Here is a 20912-nt window from a genome sequence, read left to right on the forward strand (position 1 = left end):
CCCAGCCAGAAATACTGGGGAGAAGTAAAGAAAATAATCATTTTCCTTTTCATTTTTTTCTACTTTTTCAGTTGCTACACTGCTCCATTTTCCTTTGTGATGCTCCCTCTCCAGCCTATGTTTATTAAAGTGAATTTAACAAAAGTGAACAATTATATTAAGAAGGCTCTTTATATCTGCAAAATTTATCTCATGGGTGAAGATTTCTGGGATGGTTGAGCAAAACAAGAAGCATGACCAACCTGCAGCTTTTGGAAACAGAAATCAGCTTAAGGCTGAGAAACAGAATTTGAACCAGAAGACAGTAGAAACTGTAGCTTCTTCTAAGCTGTCCCTATCTCCTCATGAGATCCTCATCAGCTCTCAGGTTTTTTTCCACACTCTAGTCCTCCTCAAGAGGGTGCTAAACCCCATCGTGTTTTTTAATGAATGATTCTCATAAGACTTGCACTCACAATATGCTTTCCTATAAAGCCAGAGATATAAACACTACTCACCCACCCCTCTTCCCACTACTGGATGAAGAGAACAAATTGCAGTATTTTCAAACTATTCATATCATAGCAAAATTAACTAGCAAGTATCTGAATTTTCTTAACATTTATTTTCACATGCCAGCATACTAACAGTGTAGCTTCAACAGTATTCCTTATTAGTTTGCTAGAACAGTTGATTGTGCACTGTTCTTACATATAAAAAGCAGCTCATATTTACTTGTTTGTATATTTTTCTTCAAGACAAGAACGATAAGGTAATTCATTGACAAGTTTTCTACACTCAGACTTTGAGTGCAGAAAACTATAGTGAATATTTGTTTTTTTCCTCTGAAATAAGGCTTTTGGACTGTGAGATCATCTAGCCCTGCCAACACAAACCAAAGTAAGATAACTAGATTAACTTATTGCTTAAAATAAATGCTGGGTGCTTACGATATTTGAATTCTAGAAATTGTTTTCTGCTGAAGTCAGTCTGCAATTCAAAAGTATTCTTTACGACTAACACAGCAAAAGTCGCATGTGTTAACCCTACTACTTTTAATCTAAATCAGAGTTTAAGACTGCAAGAAAACCATGACAGAGCTCCCTAGAAACAATAAAATGCTTTCAATACAAAAATGTATTGAATAGATTATGAAAAATAGATAGCCACCACAAAATATCTCAATGCATTATCTATAAGAGCAGTAGCCCTTTTAAATTATCAGTAAATGTAATGCAACACTACTCCAGCTTCAGCATTAACCCATTAATTCTCATTACATAACCATCCTGTATCTGCATTATGGTAATGACCTCCACATTCCAAAAAGTAATTGAACTTATGCAACCACTGTCATATTCACAGCTGGTTCTGCTTCTAAAGAATTAATTTACCTTTATGTCCCAGTTCACTACTTTGTTTCCAGTTAGCCTTCCATGTAAAAGATTTGCAGACAGGTCAAGACAAATTGGGTTTCTGCAGGCCTGTTAAGCAAATAAAGAGCCTACAATAACATTTATGAAACAAGTTACAGATACTTGAACACAAGATTTATAAATGATGAGCAACATGTTTCAAGAAGTTTGTGCCATTGTGTTGATATTCAAGTATTTTAACAATTTGGAATTCCTGGAATATCATACATGTTATCTTAGATTTGACACAATTGTACAAGGTAATTCTGTCCTTTCGCCACACAAAAACAAAACCCTGCGGAAGACTATACTTTAAGAAAGCTCTCAATGCTACTTATCTTCCCATAACCACCACAGTGTAAAGATGGTAAGCTCACCTGTTCTATGAAACAACAATCACAAAGCAAAACATATCATCTAGAACATATTTTGAAATAAATGCACACTGTGTAATCAAAGAGAAGTTATGTATTGTTTCTTACCTTTGGTGTATAATGGAGCAACACCTTACTGGGGAGATCTGCTACTTCAGCCTCTTGAGACTTCCATGGAGTTAAACAGTTTGGACCTATTAAAAAAACATATTAAAATTATATATGTATATATATAATCATAGAATAGTTAGGGTTGGAAAGGACCTCAAGATCATCTAGTTCCATCCCCCCTGCCAGCAGGAACACCTCACTCTAAACCATGTCACCCAAGGCTCTGTCCAACCTGGCCTTGAACACCGCCAGGGATGGAGCATTCACAGCTTCACTGGGCAACCCATTCCAGCGTCTCACCACCCTCACAGTAAAGAACTTCTTCCTTATATCCAATCTAAATTTCTCCTGTTTAAGTTTGAACCCGTTACCCCTTGTCCTGTCACTGCAGTCCCTAATGAAGAGTTCCTCCCCAGCATCCTTATAAGCCCCTTTTCAGATACTGGAAGGCTGCTATGAGGTCTCCATGCGGCCTTCTCTTCTCCAGGCTGAACAGCCCCAACTTTCTCAACCTGCCCTCATATGGGAGGTGCTCCAGCCCCTTCATCATCCTCGTGGTCCTCCTCTGGACTTGTTCCAACAGTTCCATGTCCTTTTTATATTGAGGATACCAGAACTGTGCACAGTACTCCAAGTGAGGTCTCATGAGAGCAGAGCAGGGGGACAGGATCACCTCCTTCGACCTGCTGGTCACTCTTCCTTACATATGTTAAGAGTCCACTGGATATTGATTACAACCTTCACAAATTTTATACTACCATGCTTTACTGCAACAACAAAGAGGACACTCTGAACCATACCTATTTGAGATACGCTTTGAAGCGGTCTCTATAACTTAGATAATTCATCCCATAGGGTCTGCTTAAAAAGAAATACATTCTTGATAAAAAGCTAAACTATACAAAGAAGAGGGGTTTATACATTCAAACAAATCTAATGTTTCTGTCTTTGAAATACCTTCCTCATATTTGTCACAAATCTCTCTGTCATCAAGCCCAAATGTCCACAAAACGAGTAAACTTTAAGAGGGTTTTTTTTAGTAACACAAAATATATCTTTTAAATGATGGAAGTGCTTTTATGCTAATCTCTAACAACCTCAAGTCATTATGGAACTTAACACCTTAATACCTTGAACTGCAAGACATATTTCATCAGATTTTTTCTTTTTTTTTAAATGACCCTTTATTTACTAATTGATTCTTGTGGAAAAATCCTCAAGCATAAATCACTTTTAATTGGCCTATCAAAGCAAGGGCAATACTTTCAGCAAAAATTAAGAACTTGCAAGTGAAAATACTACTTAACATTTTGATTTTGACAAGTCTGTACCTATGACATATGAGCTTATGCAAATACAACATTTTAAATAAAACTTCATAAAGTACTTATAATTCCATTTTAAGCTTGTTTTAAGGCCCTCTCGCTTAGGTCAGCTCTGCAGTTCTTCTGGGTTATAACTTCATTTTGTGTCTGTGTAGAACAAACCTGAGTGGGATCTTGTCCATAACTCATACCTTTATTCCACTAAAACCAGTATAATCATCACTTACCTGCTAAATACAATGCTTTCACCTGAGGAGGTTGCAGTGCTTCATGAAAGACGATAACTGACCCAAGATGGCCCTCCAAAGATGTTGGACATCCCCATTCACTGTCCTGAGTCCCTGCTGAGATCATCTTGGTGATGAGCTCTGGTTTTCCAAGCACCCCACTCCAACTTCCCGTAGAGAGAATGCCCCCAAGTGATGTCCGATGGGGCATAATGGGGGAGGAAAAAGGTGGATCTGGTATCTGAGATGGGGGAGGAGTTGTTGTCCTTTGACCAGCTGAACCAATGCAGCAAGATGTAAAAGACTGGAGAGTCATGCATGGAAGAAAACAAAACACAACACATACTGTAAATCTAACCTGCTCCTTTCCACAGTTTCCACAATACATCTGAAGACTATCTCTAGCAAACTTCAACTAAATAAATTAAACCAAGAGTTTAATTTCTTAAACTTGTTGCATGTCAACAAGTTCTGGCATGCCCCAGAAAAGCAGCAATCCAGCACTGCTCAGTGCTGTAGCCCAGCTTAAAATGGATTTGTTCCACAAAAGGAATGGGCAAAACTGACAAAGAAAGCTAAACATGACATATACTTTTTTTGATGGCTAGTATGATTTTTTTATGCTAAATGTGAAACATTCAAAATAGTTAGATTAACTGCATGTAAACTGCTTATCCAGCTAACACAGATGAGGGATTAGCACACAGATGAGAGATTAGCATATTAAGGGAACATCTATAAGATACAAGTAAAAAAAGTTACTGCTGAAAACAACAGGTAATATTCATCAAGGACAGACACATCAATCCTACTAGCAGAGCTGTGATTTATTATGATTTACTAAAATTATGTCAGTATGATCAGATGATTATTTCGAGGAAAATCTCACAATCTAAACTAACCTGGTTGGGAGTTTCTGTTTGGTTTTTAAAATGAGATGACTGAGCAAGCATTAATGAATGGTTAGTTATATTCCAAACTGATACTCTGGACACTGTCCAAAGTTGAACAGAAGCCTACAGCAATGGGCTAAGGTATCCTAAACTCCTATATAATTTCCAAATTAAAAAAAGCCAACTCTGGTCTCACTGTTCTGTAAGAGCTCAGTACAAAAGGAGTATGATTCAGAAGGTGGACTTACTTCATTCATGGCAGGGAATCGAAGTGGGGCAGAGACCTTCTGCTGTCCATTGACATAGATGTACACAAGGCTCTGACCAAAGGGCCTCTTTCCAGGCATGTGAACAATAGTTATGTTGTGCTGGTTAAGCAATATAAAATAATTGGGTCATTATTAAAAAGCAGCAAAATGGCTGTACAGAAATATTTAACTTCATCTCCACTAATCTGGTGAGGAAACCACTTAAGAAAATTAATCTAAGCAACAATAAGATAAGCTGTTTTAAACAGGTTTCATGATAATGCACATCAGTCCTTAAGTATGTGAATAGAAAAAAGCAAGGCAGAAACACAACAGCACACTTAATTCATTCACATAGCACCACAGCCACCTATGCTTGTTATAATTTTATATATAAAAATCTGCATGCTTAAAAAAATCTCAAATATAAGCTGGTCACAGCATTGTGCAGTAACAAATGCTTATTAACATAGGCATAATTTAGCTCAATCAACAGCTAATCTACATGGGAATTGCTCACATTATTTGAGATCAGATCTGTTCTTATGCCATGAATTATTTAAATATAATAGACCATCTGTAAAACAACCAAAAAATCAAATTTTGACTCCTGAGCTAACAGAACTATCCTAATAAAAATGTTTTTTGTATCAGATCTTACCCAGAGAGAGTCAAAAAAACAATGGTCAGGCAGCATCACTGTTGCATATTCCCTCTTTGTGCAAACTGCAACCACCAATACCCCAGAGTACGTAATAAATGCTTCAAAACCCATACCGCTTCCTGTAAAAAAGCTACAGAAAAAGACGAAACACACAATCAAGGACTTACATCACCAAAACTACTGGAAATCACCTAACAGTACATTCATTAAGGAGAGAACCAATTTATACACTTGTCATTGGTCCAACATTTACTATTTGAAAAGTGTCCTTTTCATTTTGCTCTCACAGAAAACCACTTTTATAGGAAACAGTGAAAAAGCTATTCTGAGGTGGTTTTTTATCTTGTTCTGTTTAAGCTATGAACCTTAACAAAACTTGGAATTATGGATATTGGAAACTGTAGACAAGAAACCGTTATAATGGAGAAACCACATGCTTGCTTCTGCAACACAGCCTGGTGACAGGTGAAACTGACCCCTTTCACAAATGAAGCACTATATATTGCATTCTATAAAGATAAGCAGATAGGGTATGATCTGCACAGGGAACAGACGACCAAGATGTGTGTTGTTGATGTAGTTACAGTAGCTATACCTGTAGAGCTGCTTCCTCTTGCCGCTTTTGCTAGTTGTGCTAGGGTCCACCCGGTCCTGGTCAAGGCAGAGCCAAGCATTGAAAGAAAATGCAGAGCCTGGCCACTTGTGAATTGATGGAACAGCAATTCCAGCCATGCTGTGGTACAAGTTGAAATACTGCAAAGCACTAGCCATGCCCTGCTTTCGGGCCATTGCCAGGATGGCTCGCATCACTGGAACAACGTAAGGGTGAGCTCGTTTTGGTTCCTCAGTCCTCAGGAGTCGTATTAGTTGAAGCAGTTCTTCTGAGCCCATTGACTGGCTCCCTAAAGAGCCCAGAAGGACAATGAGGTTCTCTGCACAAGTAGAGTGGAGCGCAGAGTGGGACTTCAGTGTCTCAATGATACGGATGACCATGTTCGCGTTGACACACGTGGCACGACTCTGTCTGTTAATACAGCAGATTCGCCTCAACCAATTTGAGATGAAAATCTGCAGGTCATGTGATTCTAGCTCTGGAAGCCACTGAATAAGCAGCAATAAGGGCTGGACATTACTAATGCCTAGTATCCCAACAGCCATGTGGTCACCTTCAACAGCCTGAAAAACAGCAGACATGAAATACAATAAAATAGAGGTAGAAGTACTGTTGAAAAGATGTAAGCATTTTAGTGTTCAGAAAAGCACGTCTCACCATATTCATGAGTTCTTCCAGCAATTCCCGTGAGGGCTGACCCAGCGATTTCAGTACCTCATAGATATGTGCATAACCAATCCTCTCTTTGAAGACCTCCTGAGGATAAAAATCCCAGTCTCACTAACAAATAAAATGAACAAAAATTGCTTGCCTACTGCAGCAGGTTCTAATTTAACACAATATTAAGCACAAAAGAATTAGAATGCAAGAATAATGGAGGCTAGAAGTCTCTTTTTGCTATGTCCAATGTGTAATCTCTAGCATGCTGCAGATGAGAAGTATTTCACTGCAGCATGCAGATAAACTAAAGATTAAAAGTTATACTTTAATAATCACCTGTATAAGAATATAATTGATTTGCTATAACAAAAATGTTAAGTTCTGTCACAAAATACTAATAGTTTCATTTTTTAATGCAAACTATAGCATGAAATGATTACATTGAGAATTAGAAGTATTCAGATATTAATTTCTGAGTGAAAGACTCTTCTGGACTAGCTTGATGAAAAACCACCCATTATGAACACTTCAAAAATTACAAGCGTTCCAGGGAAGCTTTTCTGATAATGAACTGATTTTATGAAAATAAAATATCAAGATGCAAAAGGATGAATCTGTCAGAAGTGAGGTGGTTTCTTAGGTAAATGCAGAAAGAAATAAATATATATATTGCAGTGGAAGTACAATTGAAAACTTTACTGACCCTTTGTGAATCACAGCCAGTCCCCATCTCCAGCATACAACTCTTCCCAGGCTTTTCAGAGTCAGTGGAGAAACAAACGCTCCAAGTAATGCTCTGGAGGAGCATAACTCTCACTCTGACTGTACTGCAAACAGCAACCAAACCAGATGACTCCTACTCTTTCTTTAGCCTCCACTGCGCAGCCACATCCCTTTCCCTATGCCAAGACTAAAGAATCTTTCAACCATGGTGTTAATCTAACAAACTCAGCAATAGAAGAATAAATACACTACTTTTCTGTGGGCTTACCTTCCAGTCAGATTCACAAACCAACCACAGCCTATCCATTTAACAAATCACAAGAATAACTACAAAGGAAATTGCTGGAGAGGGTGTGGAATCTCCTTCCTTGGAGATATTCAAGAGCCATCTGGACACAATCATGAGCAGAGTGCTCTAGGTGACGCTGCTGAGCAGGAATGTTTGACTAGATGACCCCCAGTGGTCTCTTCCAACCTCAACCATTCTGTGATTCTGCGAAGGCCAGGGGAATGGCAAACCCACCATTTGGACAGCAGTACTATCTATCCTGGGTTAGTTTAAAGCCATAACAAAACTAAAACTCAGACTCCTACCTGAAAATTCCTGCAAACATTCATGAATTCTATTCCAAATATTCATGCAGCAAATGATGATGTACTTCCTTTACAAAGGTTCCAACTGCTATTAATACTCCAATCTTTCAGCTTTGTTAGAAAGATGGGTCACTGTCCACCCATTAAATGCATATAAATGGATAAAGGACGTTAACTGCTATTCCCATCTGGCAAGAATGTGTGACCACAACCTGCTCATCTTCATTAGCAAGATTCATCAAAATACTGTGATAAAAACACTAACTGGACACAAGACGAAGAAACCTACTGCAAACAGACCTCTGCATAAACTGTTACCTTAGCAGCCGGAGAATTGTGCATTACTGCAGTGAGGGCTTGAATGGTTGAAACTGCCAAGCGGTCTAGGTGCCCCTGAAACACCTGGAAGTAGCAGGTACAGAAGTTATATACTAATATACAAAGACAGTTCAGCTCCAAAATCTATATTGTGCCCTCCTGCCAGGAGGGAAACCAAGAGTTTGTTAACATGCTTCAAAAATCATTTCCCCACCAGTCAAGATCATCCCATGGCCTACGGGAATTACATGACAGAAGACAACTAGTCACATACTTCAAGAGGAGAGAAGCACTCACAACACACATTGCACTTCAAATATTCTGACGGACAAACAGGTTTTCCTCATGCGTCTAATGGACAACCTCAAGAGGGAGGGAGGAAAACGAATTAGTAAACCTCTTGCAGTATGTGTGTGTGTGCTGCTGGACAGTCAGGCACCTGCAGTTCATACAAAGTCTTTCCTTTTCCATCCAAGCCCTTACACACCAATACAGCACACACACACAAACAAAACACGAGAGAAATTACACCAGCACAGTAAGGTGGCTGCCTCACTCATAGCCTCATTGCATAGATCAACACCTCTTTTTCCAAATTAAGCCATCTTTTGAGGGGTTTTTCTACCCTATAATTCTTGTTTATATTGATATTTCTATGGTTCTTTTATGGGCAAAAATGTTGGAGCACTATTTCACATCCATCAGTAAATCTAATTAGCAAAACTGCAAACGAGCATACTCTGTTTCATCATCTCTGAAATATTATATGCATATCAGACATATTTTGAAAATGAAGCATCAAGAATCAAAGCAGTGTTAGATGTGAAGGAACATTTACATGCGGTTAGAGTGCTGCACTGAGTTTCTACAAAAGCCAAAGCTAGTTAGAATCACAATTCGTAATTACCATACCTTGAATTTAGTGTTCTTTACATTTTAAATCAGAACAAAATCATTCTACTATAAAACCAATACAACAATTTGCATTTGAAACTTCACACAGTATTTTGGGAAAAATTAAAGCAACAGGCTATTCCTACCTCCCTGATTCAGCCTGTCCATTGTTTTGTGAACATCTGTTCTTGATAACAAGCAAAAAATCAGGACAAATACAACCACTGAGATTAACAAACAAGGCCCCAGAATCCGAAACACCACAGTGCTGAGACAAAGAAGCAAAAAAGAGGAAAGGGAGGGGGGGAAAAAATCACCACCAGGTTGACAGAATTTACTTGGATTCCATTCATGTACTTCACCTTTTCCTTAAAAGAAGCATAATTGAAGCTCAGTATTGCAAATATATGTAATTTACAGCACATGAATAAAACTGACATTGAATTCAGTCAGTTATTCAGAAAAATTATTTTCTGGAGACAGGGAATACTGGTGTGTGCAGCAGCACAATTTCATCTCGCTGCAGAAGGCTTGAGGATGGTTAAGGTGAAGCACAGGAATCAACTTTCCTGTGATTGTGTCTTGACTTCAACTGCAGCAAAATAGAGGTTAGGTAGGTACCTGGTCCTCATTCATTTCTGTCAGTAATTTGTTGGCAAGGTCTTTCTCACTCTTGTCTGCCACTTTATTGTTAGCATTTAAAAACAGCTGTTAGAAACAGAGACAAGAACAATGGAAATAATCGCATTAAACAGTCGCCTGCAGCCAAACCTGCGGAGGCTGCCTTGGATTTGAATTTCACATTTAAAAAATAGAAAAAGTAATAAAAATTCTCCCACTGGTAAGACACAGTCCTCCATTACCATCAGTCTTCTGTTTATCTTACAATACCAAAGATTACATAATATTTTTCCTGAACAGTAATCGCCTTTTTTTTCCCCCTCAGAATTAAATGAAGATTTGTAATGGCTGAGACAAGGAAGCAGGTCTATCTGGAATTCATACTGGTCACTGGCTTAACAACTGGGTTTTCATTTAAGATATGCAACATGACAGGAGGTTCTCAAACATTTACTTGTAAGAAATAAAGACAACAGTGGGGCATTAGCAAAGAAATTGGTGCTGACGTTTCACCATTTTTGCACTTATGTTTCATCCTAGGTGAAGACTGAAGATACACAGAATTTTCTAATCTTCAGACAGCAAGAGGAGCAGAATTTCTGGGGCACAGCCTTTAGGACAAGAGTAAAATACCTCTGTCATCATCCTAAGAATCAGAGAGGTTGTAAATAGCTTTACATCAAACATACACCTATCCTGCATCTTCAGCTAAGGAACTGCTCTGAGTATAGTAGCTAGATTCCTGATCAGCTCCTGAGTTTATAAGTTTAAAGCTCAAATTCATAATCAATTACAGTCACTCTGTGTGCAAAGTTTAGCCATAACCTAATCAGAACTAAAATTTATCTTATCTTTTTCTGGTTTTAGATTCTACTGATCCTTGATCAAAATGTTTTAAAAGTCACTCAGGGGAAAAAAGGAAAAAAATAAAAGAAATTAACAACAGTTGCCCTAAATGGGTAAGAACTCAGCATTTGTCTTTTTTTTTTTCCTCATTTTGTTTCATTCTCTGCTGGGTAGTCTTTCTGAAGAAGAACAACCTGAGAAATCAACTTGCATAAATTAGGGTAAAACAGAAGGACAACACTCAAGATATTATTTTGACTTACATAGGTGTGAAAGCACATAGAAACACATGTCATTTTGAAAGGTACATTACAGTCAAAAGAACTTAGCATTGCAGAATAACTATAACACGCCTCAGAGGGTTATAACATTAACAAGCAGAAATAAGAACATTAAACAGAAGCAAAAGCGGACATGCAAAAAAAAATTCATTAGATTTTTCATATAGGTTACTTGAGTTCTGATAATATATGTCATGTGGAAAAATACATTTTTATTACAATGTCTATAACGTATTAATTCTTCTATTTAAAAGCTGTTTGGAAACTATATTTTTAACTATTTTTTGAGCTTTGCTCAGTCTGACCTCTCTAAGAGAATTTAACAGACGAGAAAAGATCCAGGGCCAATAACGCAGCTTGTTAAGTGATTCTGTGTAGAATAAGCACCTCCTGATACCTCTAAAATACAGTCCCTCTTCCAGATGTCACAGGCAAAAAAGCAACATTCAAACCACCAAAACTTAAGCAAACACTTAAGTTTTCTGCAGATCTCTAAGCCTAGAGCATAGTTAAGGGAAGACAGTTTGCCCATAAGTATTATAACCTGTAAATATAAGGGAGATTTAAATTTTGGAAGATTGTTGAACTGCAAATGACTAAGAAGTATGACTAGAGTATATTGGAAAATAAACATACAACACCTCAGCATCCACCCTCTCCCCACTTCTCATCTTTAGGGTATTCTAATTGTGAAAGGATAAAAAGTTCCCACCATGTAGCAAACTGGCAGCACTGATATCCAGTCACAGTAATGAGTGACTATCACAGGGGAAAAATAGAAGAATTAAAACCATCTCTTGTGACATACACACAAGCAGAATAAAAATAAAAGGAGCTGGGTGCAAAAATAGAATAACTGTTCCTGCCTTCTTAAATTCCACCACTTGTTTATACAAGAACAGAAACATCCTAGAGTCTCCATGAATAGGTAAACATCACACAGCTTAATGATTTAAGGAGAAACCAAAAGAGAAATTTCTTATAGAGTACAAGGTCAGTACAAAAATAGGCGCAGATTCCCAAACAGGCGGAGGAGAATGGAAAGGTCATGTATTTTCAGGAGGATATAAAAAAAAACCAACCTACAAACACTATTTGAACACTTCAAGTCAGTTGGCATTCTGCCTTTGATTATAGTTACAGTTATAACATAATCCAAACATTTTTTTAATTAATCACTGCTCTGAAATATGTTTTATTAAAAAAAAATATTAAATGGATTTGAATCAAATTGCATACTATAGCTAGCATTAAATGACCTCAAAATAGCTATGCTACCAATGTATCACAGACAGAAATAAAATATTCCACAAAGTTACATCATATCTACGTTCTTCTGCACAGGGAAAAATGAAATCTACAAAGCAACCAGTGGAAGACGCTATCTTGCAAATTATCACTATCTGGAACTGAGATGAAAACACAACATCTATGTAAACACTAAGTCCTATGTAGAAGAAGAACTATTGAAGAACATTTGTAACAGCTTGAGCTCATGTTTTATATCAGCTACACAAAACTAATATTTTGAATAAATTACCAGGCAGACCAGCAAGGGTTTGAGGTTTTTTTAATGGAAAAATATGCTTCCGAAATTAGAATTCACACCTCCATCTGGCAGCAGTTGTGACTTCCTAGCAATCCAATGGCAGAATATAGAAAAAATACCAAAACAAAAAAAAAAGCCAACCCAGAAGATTCTTTATGGGGGTTGATTCCAGTAAGAACCTTAACAGTTTTTAGAGACCAAGAGGCGTCTGAAGATAGAGACTCAAAACAAGCATTCACTGCTTTAAGCACAAGACAAACAACAAACACCATTACTTAATTAAGAATAAATATTCTAGAGTGACTTGAAACTTTCAAATCTTTCATAGCATTAGTGGCACTAACCATTCCAAGTTTTACTTCCAGTATGCAGACACTGTAAGATTGCATTTAATTCAGAAAGGAAACATAAAGGTAATTAATATACCTGCAGTATTACAAGTTTTGTTTAAAATATGCTGATAAGGGAAAATTTACCTTGCAGTTCTGCAACAGTCGAATGAGATGCTCAAAGCAGTTACTGTTAAGGAAAATTGCCTGCAGAACAGGCCTATCTGTGCAGTCTAACATGGCTGTGATGGTATCTATAAAATTAAAACAGAATTGGCATCAAAGACAAAACATTTCCCAACAAGTATTTTTTTTCAGCACATTACATAATGAACATGGGGGAAAATTATACAACAAACTATGTGTTGTGAATTCTTTGATCAAGAATGATGCGCATGTTAAATATAAAGCACTAGCCCTAAAGCTAAACATTTTGATGCTATAAAAATTATCATGTAACCTACTATTTCTGGAGAAGAATTCAGCTACCAAGTATCTTTGATTGCTCTGAGGCTCTGTTTAAAGTCATTGCTATTTGTGAGTACATAAACAGCCTGTCTTTTATTTAAAGCACACGAACACTTGCTTCCTCATGAAGCAATTACTCTGGAAGTTTGGGAAAAGAAATACCTTTATTTCTATTTCCCACTTTGTACAAAGTGGAAAAAAATTCCAAATCCTGAATTCTTATCCAAAGACTTAAACCCACTGTTTCAGACCATCACTTTCAGCCAATATTTACAACAATGCCATTTGAAAAGTGAACTGTCACAAAACAGCCACCACATGGCTATTTTATTACAGACCCATTTTACTATGCAATCATAGGCTGATGTCAGCTGTTGCCTAGCAAAAGGGGTTTGGGTTTGTTTTGTTGCTTTTTTTTTTTTTGGAGTGGGAAGATTTTTGTTGGGGTTTTCTTTTGGTTTTGGGGTGTTTTTTTTTTTCAAATGGAGACTGGCAGTACATGAACCTCTTAACACTCTGGTTAAATGGTAGCCATCTGACAGTCCCTTCTGTTGTTTTGGGGTTTTTTTTTTTGTAGTGAATGATTAAACAAGAATACATCTAAAGTGATGGCAATGAAGAAATGTTTGCAATTTTTGGATTGCTCACCCAAGTGAACATTTTTTGGTAGACATTCAGTTATACTACTATCATGGTTTAATCATTACTTTAGAGTTATTATGAAGAGATACTTAAAGGAGCTGCACAATTGACTACTCACTCAGCATTTGGATCTGTAGTGCTATGAACCTGCTCTCCCACTGCCTGCATCGCCTTGGATTAGGTAAAGCTGAATGGTCTGAATTAAGCAACTTGAAATAGTTCTCCAATATTGTACTTGTCTCCACTTGCCGCTGGTCAGAACTGCTGGTTAGAAGGATATGGACAACTTCTGTCAGGCACTTCAGAGTCAGCTCTGCCTTCCTGCTCACTTCCTCAGGGTTCCTGTCATCCCAGTTGTCACAGTCTGCTAAAACACGCATCAAGACTTCCATGGTGGCAGGAGATACTGCTTGAAGAGCATTCCTCTGAAACCCATGGGGTAAAGAAGTGATTAAGGAACAAGTAATAAATAAAAATCAAACCTCTTCAAACCAGCAGTTTCTGAGTTGAATCATTCAACACGCATTATTATGCCTCTCAATGCCCTGTAATTGTTAAATATGAAACAGTCTACTTGGATTATACTGACGGCTACAGATGAAATGCATCGCATCTTGTTCACTTTTTCAAAGAGAATGCATAAAGGGAAAAAGATATATAATTTAAATGCATGTTAAAAATTCTTATAAAGCAGCCTTGATAAACTGCTAATTCTAGGTAAAGCTGCACTTGAAATTTCATTCTAGATCATGAGATTCATGATACTTTAAAATCTTTGAAAAGAACATAACAATTTGCAAACACTTGTCCAGGCCCCAAATGCATTTCCCTAACCTCTCTCCCTGGGGGTGTGACTGCATAGCCTGAAGGCCACTTTAAAGCTGGGGCAGGAGCCCAGCCTTCTAGAGAGTTTCAAGAAGCCTTGGCAGGGACTCCCTGCCTTCTTAAGGAGCTTCATTCAAGCTGTGGTTCCCAACCTTTTATTTGCCTGAGCTATGTTGCAGCTGGGCCTATGCCAGGCCACGTACTGTCTTGAACCTTACCTAGTATTTTGAACCTTGACTGTCCAGATTGACTTTAGACCTGCCTCATCACGATGGATGGGCTGGCAACCAGTGGACTCTTAACTGACCCTAGTCACCATCACAAGACCAAATCCCCATCCTGATGTGCTGACCAGATTTCCAGACTTGATCTCAGGCTTCATCACTACAGAGTTGTCTAGTGATCTAGGCTGGCTGATCCTGGTTACCACCTCCAGACCTACTCATAACCCCCTGGCTCAAGTACAGTGAGACTGCACCTTTTGCCAGTGAGGTCAACTGCCTCTACCTGCCTAGTCATCATGCTCAGTCACATCCTGCCTTCCCTGGTGGACCAGTGCCTGTCTTTGCTGCTCCCTCTCTTCTGCATCATCTTTTGCTTGTGACCTGACCAAGTAGCACATTACAGAAGTCAGCCAAGAGAGTGGATGTTGGCTTTGCTGATAATGAACATTCTCTTTTCTTCACATCTTTACATTCTTTCAAAGACTTTAAACAGCTTCCAAGCTATAAAGGCCCTGTGCCTCTTACTGAAACAGCTTCTATCATTGGGAAGTAGGCTAGATGAATTTCACATGCTGATACAAAAACTGTATCGCTGCAGGTGGAAACTCCTAATCTAGTTATTCACATTTTTTTCTTTATGATATAAAAATATTACAGTAAGCTCATACAAATGCGTGGTTATCATAAACAGCAAATTCCTACTGTTATTTGAAAGCAGGACCTAGCTTTTAGCATTTAGATACTGTTGAACACAGAACTACCCTAAACTTCATAAGACAAACAGACAATTCATAATTAATAATAAATTCTTCTCATTTGTGGGTTATAGAGTATTTATAAGCCTTAAACAATAAACATGCATTTGGAGGCTTCAGCAGCTGAAAAGAGTTCAGAGCTTCCTTACCTGCCCACCAGCAACAATAGCTCCAAAAAGATGCAGCAGGCAACATTTTAGGCTTTCCTTGAGATGTTCACTTTCTTGAAAGCATTCTGATTGGAGTAAATAAAAAGGAGGAGGACTCCTTACTTTGGTCATACAAATTATACAAAGCTTTTCCTCTCAAAAAAAGAACACAAAACAAAATAATAATAAAAAGCATCTCCACTCCCTGTCATCATGCAAAGTTTTATTTAAAAAATCTTCAACTATATAATCTCCACCTTCTTTCACATAAATCAGACACAAACACATCAATTCCAGCATTATCAAAGTAACGACAAGACCACACTTATCACAAATTCACAGAGCCAGACCTTCAGGTTGCATAAAACTTTTCACACTGGATGGCAGAACTATAGACAGAACAGCTGTTGAGCTGATCCGTAATGTAACATGAGCCCATTTTGTCATACTAATGGGAAATAGGAGGGCATGTTAAAATGCAAGCAGCTAGCAAGCATGACAAAAGTTAGAGCAATTTTGGCACAGAATGTCTAATGCTATATGCAGTGCAGCTAGCTCAATAAAAGTCTCTGAGCTTGCTCCCTTTATGCCAGACTTCCCAGGGAAGCCTATGTAGGTCTGTAACCTTTCTAGTAGTAGTCTTTTTAAAGGCCATTATCCTGCATCTCTTCTCATGCTATATCTGATATAAATTAACTATAAACAGCCTCAGTAACTCTTCTTAGAAAGAGATGTAACCTGGATATTGTTGCTATAGCAATAACATTAGATTCAAAGTAGCTACAACAAAGTACAAAGGATTATTTTATTTGGAATTAACCATTGTAAAACTTCCAATAACTTCATGAGGTAGAACCAATAATGACTTGGGTTTGTAAAAAAGTGAGATTTTAAACAAACAATAGAAACTGAAAATGCAAGAATTTTATATTCATTAAAATAATAATATAACCTTTAAGGCAATTATCAATTACTGGCAAGTAAGATTTCTAACTATATACTGGATTAGTAAGCCTGTTTGAAAAGAAAATTGCACAATTGTTTTTTAAATCTGGTCTTCCAAGGAAACAATGCTTAGATGATCACACTGTTATAATGGTAGTCCCACCATTCCCATGACTTAGTCTCTGAATCTTTTGGGGAAACTCAGACAAACTCAAAAGAGCAGCACCCAGCAGATTGTGAGTAAATTGTTACGGTGGGTAGACCAAGAAAGAAAGCCTCGTAAGTGCTGCCACAACAGAATACCTAAAGCGCATGCTCTGCTATTTCTTGTTCTGTCTCTCCTGCCAGTTGGCCAACCAGCAGATGAGTATCTGCCAGCTAATTAGTACACTTGTAGCTCAGTCACAGCATATAATATTTAAGGGATTTAGGAAGAACTACGGTGCAATGCACTGAATGGTGAGGAAAGAACATGCAGATGATACTCCTCAAAAGCAGCCTTTAGAGAGGGTTTCCAGTACTCTGGCACAAAGATAATGGCATTTTACTGGCATCTGCTCTTCAGTTTTTTTGGCAACTAGCCTATTTTATGTACATACAGAGGGAATCTCAAGGAACAGGACAAGTATATGACTCAAACCTAGAGAAACCAAATTCACAAACAGGAACAGAGCCTTCCTTTTTTATTTCCAATTAAAGCCAAGCCAACAGATAGCTGCAAAAAGGACCAATTTCACTCACACCCCAACTCCAGTATATTCCTGCCACTTCAATTCTATTGGCACTTAGCTGCTTCAACTCTGTTGTCCCCAGAAATTTAGTATGCTAAACTGGAAAACAAGCTGGATATCCCACTTTCCTAAGACTGAAGTACAGAACTTGCCACATAAGTCCTCCTTTTCCACACAACCAATCTGTAATGGTGAGAACACATGAATTCCAAAGTAGCCATCATGATATTTAATGGCTTAACCAGACAAAAAACAAAGCAGTTTTCCAAACTTTCAAGTCCAAGGATCATTTGCTCGTTGGATGGCACAGAGGTGCCTTCTTCCTAGCTATTAAATCATATCAACAGACAAAAACGCATGAACATTTCCCTGAGATTATTTTTCCATGTGAGTTATCATTACAGTTGCTACAGGGATCTTACATTCAATCACTGTATGTACCCTAATAAAATACAGAAGTTGGCAATTTAGAGAACCAACCCTCTTAAGTTACATTAGGCAATGACAGTCTGAAAAAAACCCAGGCTTTCCAAGATGAGCAAGAATGGCAAGATGGAGATGCTCAGAGCATGAAACAAACAAACAAAACAACCCACTTCATTCAGCCTCAGAAAGCAAGCAAGATGCTTTCACACTTATCAGGCATTCTTAGGGGAAAGGAACTTGGAAACACTAAGTTGATTCTTTTAACAATAACTATTTTTAAACATGCTGTGAATGATACTTACGGTAAAAAAAAGGAACAAACTCAACAGTGAGGGAAGCTGGTTTATACTTCTGTCTGCTTTTCTCAACCGTACTAAGAAAACGTCTGCAATTACATTAAAAAAAGATAACAGAAATCAAATATGAGACCTTGGGTATATGGTATCATATACCATATTATATGATACTATAAAAAACACTACCAAAAATCAGGAGTTACTTTTCACCTACAGGATCAAGAAAAATAGTATAGTAATATTTTATCCTGAAAAAATGAATCATAGCTAATCCTGTATATACTGTTCTACTGCTAGAAATACCTTCACTTTATACAATATGGTTTAGATGCCAGCAAGCTGTTATTTAGTTCTTGCTTACTGTAACTAAACTACCAGCTAGACTGCCAAATTTCTTAAGCATGCAATTTGAAATGGACACAAATCATTATTATGGATTCATTGGAGGAGGAGGGCGCGGAATGACATGATGACACCATCAGATTAAAGGGATTTAATTCTACTGATACACTTATAACCTTTTCAAAAATGTAACATATATATACTGTGATCGTCAATATTTTCTTTTGACCTAATTCAACCAGGTCTGCCTCCCCATCCCTTTTGGCATCCTTGTTCCACCAGTTTAGAAAAATGGGCCTGTTTCTGAAAGAAAAAAGCAATGAAAGGACCTTCATGTTGGTCAGTTACAACCCAACACCTCTTAGTATATCCTCAAATTTGACTCCTAGACTGCTAGTAAATACAACTTTAAAAAGGTATTTAAGTCATATCCAGTTTCAGAAAGCATAATACTTTTCTATGGTGTGATTATATCGATTCGTTGCCAAATTCTACACCTTCACTGGTTGTAAATTTACTTATTTTGAGTACCCATTCTCTACCTAAGATATCATTAAATGTGTTGGCACTGCCTACATGTCAGCTGAAATCAGCTTAGCAGTATGTTGGCATGCCGTATGTGAGAACTGGTATCAATTCATGCTCTGTCCTAGAAAAGGGGAATTCTCATGTTACACAGTAATACCAGAAGTTGTGATCCCTACATGCTCCTTAAAATTTTGTGCACAATAATTCAAGCTGTTATTGAGAATACTGTCTTCTGTTTCCGTAACAGCCTCATAAAACCTGCAGTCCATGCAGTATTATGGCATCCTGCAGGTTTCAAGCTACAAAGAAACCCCAGCAGCCAAGGTAGACAGCTCACATGATCTTCGTTTTGTTTGCATGGAGTTGCACAAGTGACTTGCTGCACAAATGCAAGTCACAGAATGTATGTTGTGAGAATGGACCTGATGTTTTACAAGACTAGGTAATGTGAGTTATGATCTCTCTATCCCTTTAGTTATAATATATATATAAAAAACAGGTCTAATATCTGATGCATGTCAAAATGGTCCCGATGGAAATAAAACTGAGGACCTAAAGGAAAAGCAGCTCTGAATGATAGCAGCAAGGGGCAAACAACAACTTCGGCCCTTGAGAACACAGCAGAAAAACATGTTAACTATACAAAACTATGTACATTTAACATTATTGTAATTAGTTTAGGGCTAATAAGGGAGAACTGTGCAAAAAAAAAGATCTCTCAGAAATTTGTAAGAGGTCTCTGAAGAGCCAGTTATAGCAGATAAAGTGAATCACTAGAAGGTTCAAAGATCAGGGCCTGTACCTGGAATGACAGAAATTAAGCATTGCCAAAAGCCCATTTCCTAGCTCTCTACACTTTCCACCTTACAAAAAGTATCACAACTCTGCTTTCCACTAAATGAAACAGGATTTACTGGTACTCTTGGGATATATTACTCTGACAACTTTGGTGGCAATGAAGTTCAGTTCCTAGCATGCCTGCTTCATGATATTAATTTTGGTAGAAAAATTATTTCATTAATGCTATTCTAAAGAGTGTGTCTTTGGGTGAAAAAAAATCCTTACACATACTATCAAGTGGTCAAGGCTATCAATTTTAACAGTTGTAAAATGTAGTAATACAGAGGTAACAACTATTTATTTTAGTTTGCCATCAGGCAGCAGTAGTTCCGTCAGAAACTTGACATATTGTTCATCTAAAGTTATCATCAACCACAGTATTTATAATCCTGTTCCAATCCACACATACCCTGCAATTCGCTGCCTCCAGTTTCGATATGGATCGTAAAGACTTTCACAAAAAGCCAATGCATGTCGCACAAATTCTTCTATAGGGGTCTGATCTGCCAGTTCTTTTTCTTTTGTTTTGCTTTTTAACTGAGGGAAAAAAAAAAAAGCAAGCAAGCTGTGGTCAGAAGATTTCTAGAAGTTGAAAATTCATCTTGATCACCTTCAGAACAGTTCTGAGCCCACAGACTGTTTCCCACACAACACAGTACTGAAAAAGTGGATCATGTTAACAGGAGCAGGAAGTATTGGATGGCAAAAAATGAGACTTGTTAATCACATACCTGTTGAATGTATAACGTAGTCATGGTGATAACATGGTTAATGTATGAACACATCCCAATCTCTTCCACATTGGCCAAATTTCTATGAAGACAACATAAAAACCACAGAAATGTACACAGCGTACCATTTGAGGCTAGTTCAAACAACGTTAGTTTGTTTTGTCTATAACCATACAAAAGTATAACAGCATTTCAAAAATACTCGTTGTGTACTGCATGTACTCAAATGTTTATTTCTGTCACAGTAACAACAGAGCTCACAAGTTTTCTTCTACTGGAAGGAAAAGAAAGGCCCCAGTCACTCTGCTGTAGGTCAATTCTATCTGGAATTTGGGGTTTCAAAGGT

General features: G+C 37.6%; 1 protein-coding gene across 4 annotated transcripts in view; it reads right to left on the reverse strand.

Moving 5' to 3' along the window:
• The window catches only part of NBEAL1 (neurobeachin like 1), an 85352-nt gene that overhangs the window by 39763 nt on the left and 24677 nt on the right, over nt 1-20912 (reverse strand). For 2 of the 4 annotated variants that reach the window (XM_065670160.1, XM_065670159.1), the window contains exons 5-19: nt 20567-20648; nt 20245-20372; nt 18132-18214; nt 15728-15813; nt 13893-14199; nt 12812-12918; nt 9660-9746; nt 8145-8228; nt 6507-6605; nt 5832-6412; nt 5234-5366; nt 4573-4692; nt 3432-3735; nt 1877-1962; nt 1374-1463 (exon numbers count right to left, since the gene is read on the reverse strand). In XM_065670160.1, the coding sequence (XP_065526232.1) occupies nt 1374-1463; nt 1877-1962; nt 3432-3735; nt 4573-4692; nt 5234-5366; nt 5832-6412; nt 6507-6605; nt 8145-8228; nt 9660-9746; nt 12812-12918; nt 13893-14199; nt 15728-15813; nt 18132-18214; nt 20245-20372; nt 20567-20648 (2377 nt within the window). The remainder of the gene's footprint in view (nt 1-1373; nt 1464-1876; nt 1963-3431; nt 3736-4572; nt 4693-5233; nt 5367-5831; nt 6413-6506; nt 6606-8144; nt 8229-9659; nt 9747-12811; nt 12919-13892; nt 14200-15727; nt 15814-18131; nt 18215-20244; nt 20373-20566; nt 20649-20912) is intronic. The other 2 variants (XM_065670162.1, XM_065670161.1) reach the window with 1 other exon arrangement.

The sequence above is a fragment of the Lathamus discolor genome, chromosome 3 (assembly GCF_037157495.1).
Source record: "Lathamus discolor isolate bLatDis1 chromosome 3, bLatDis1.hap1, whole genome shotgun sequence".
Taxonomy (NCBI): domain Eukaryota; kingdom Metazoa; phylum Chordata; class Aves; order Psittaciformes; family Psittacidae; genus Lathamus; species Lathamus discolor.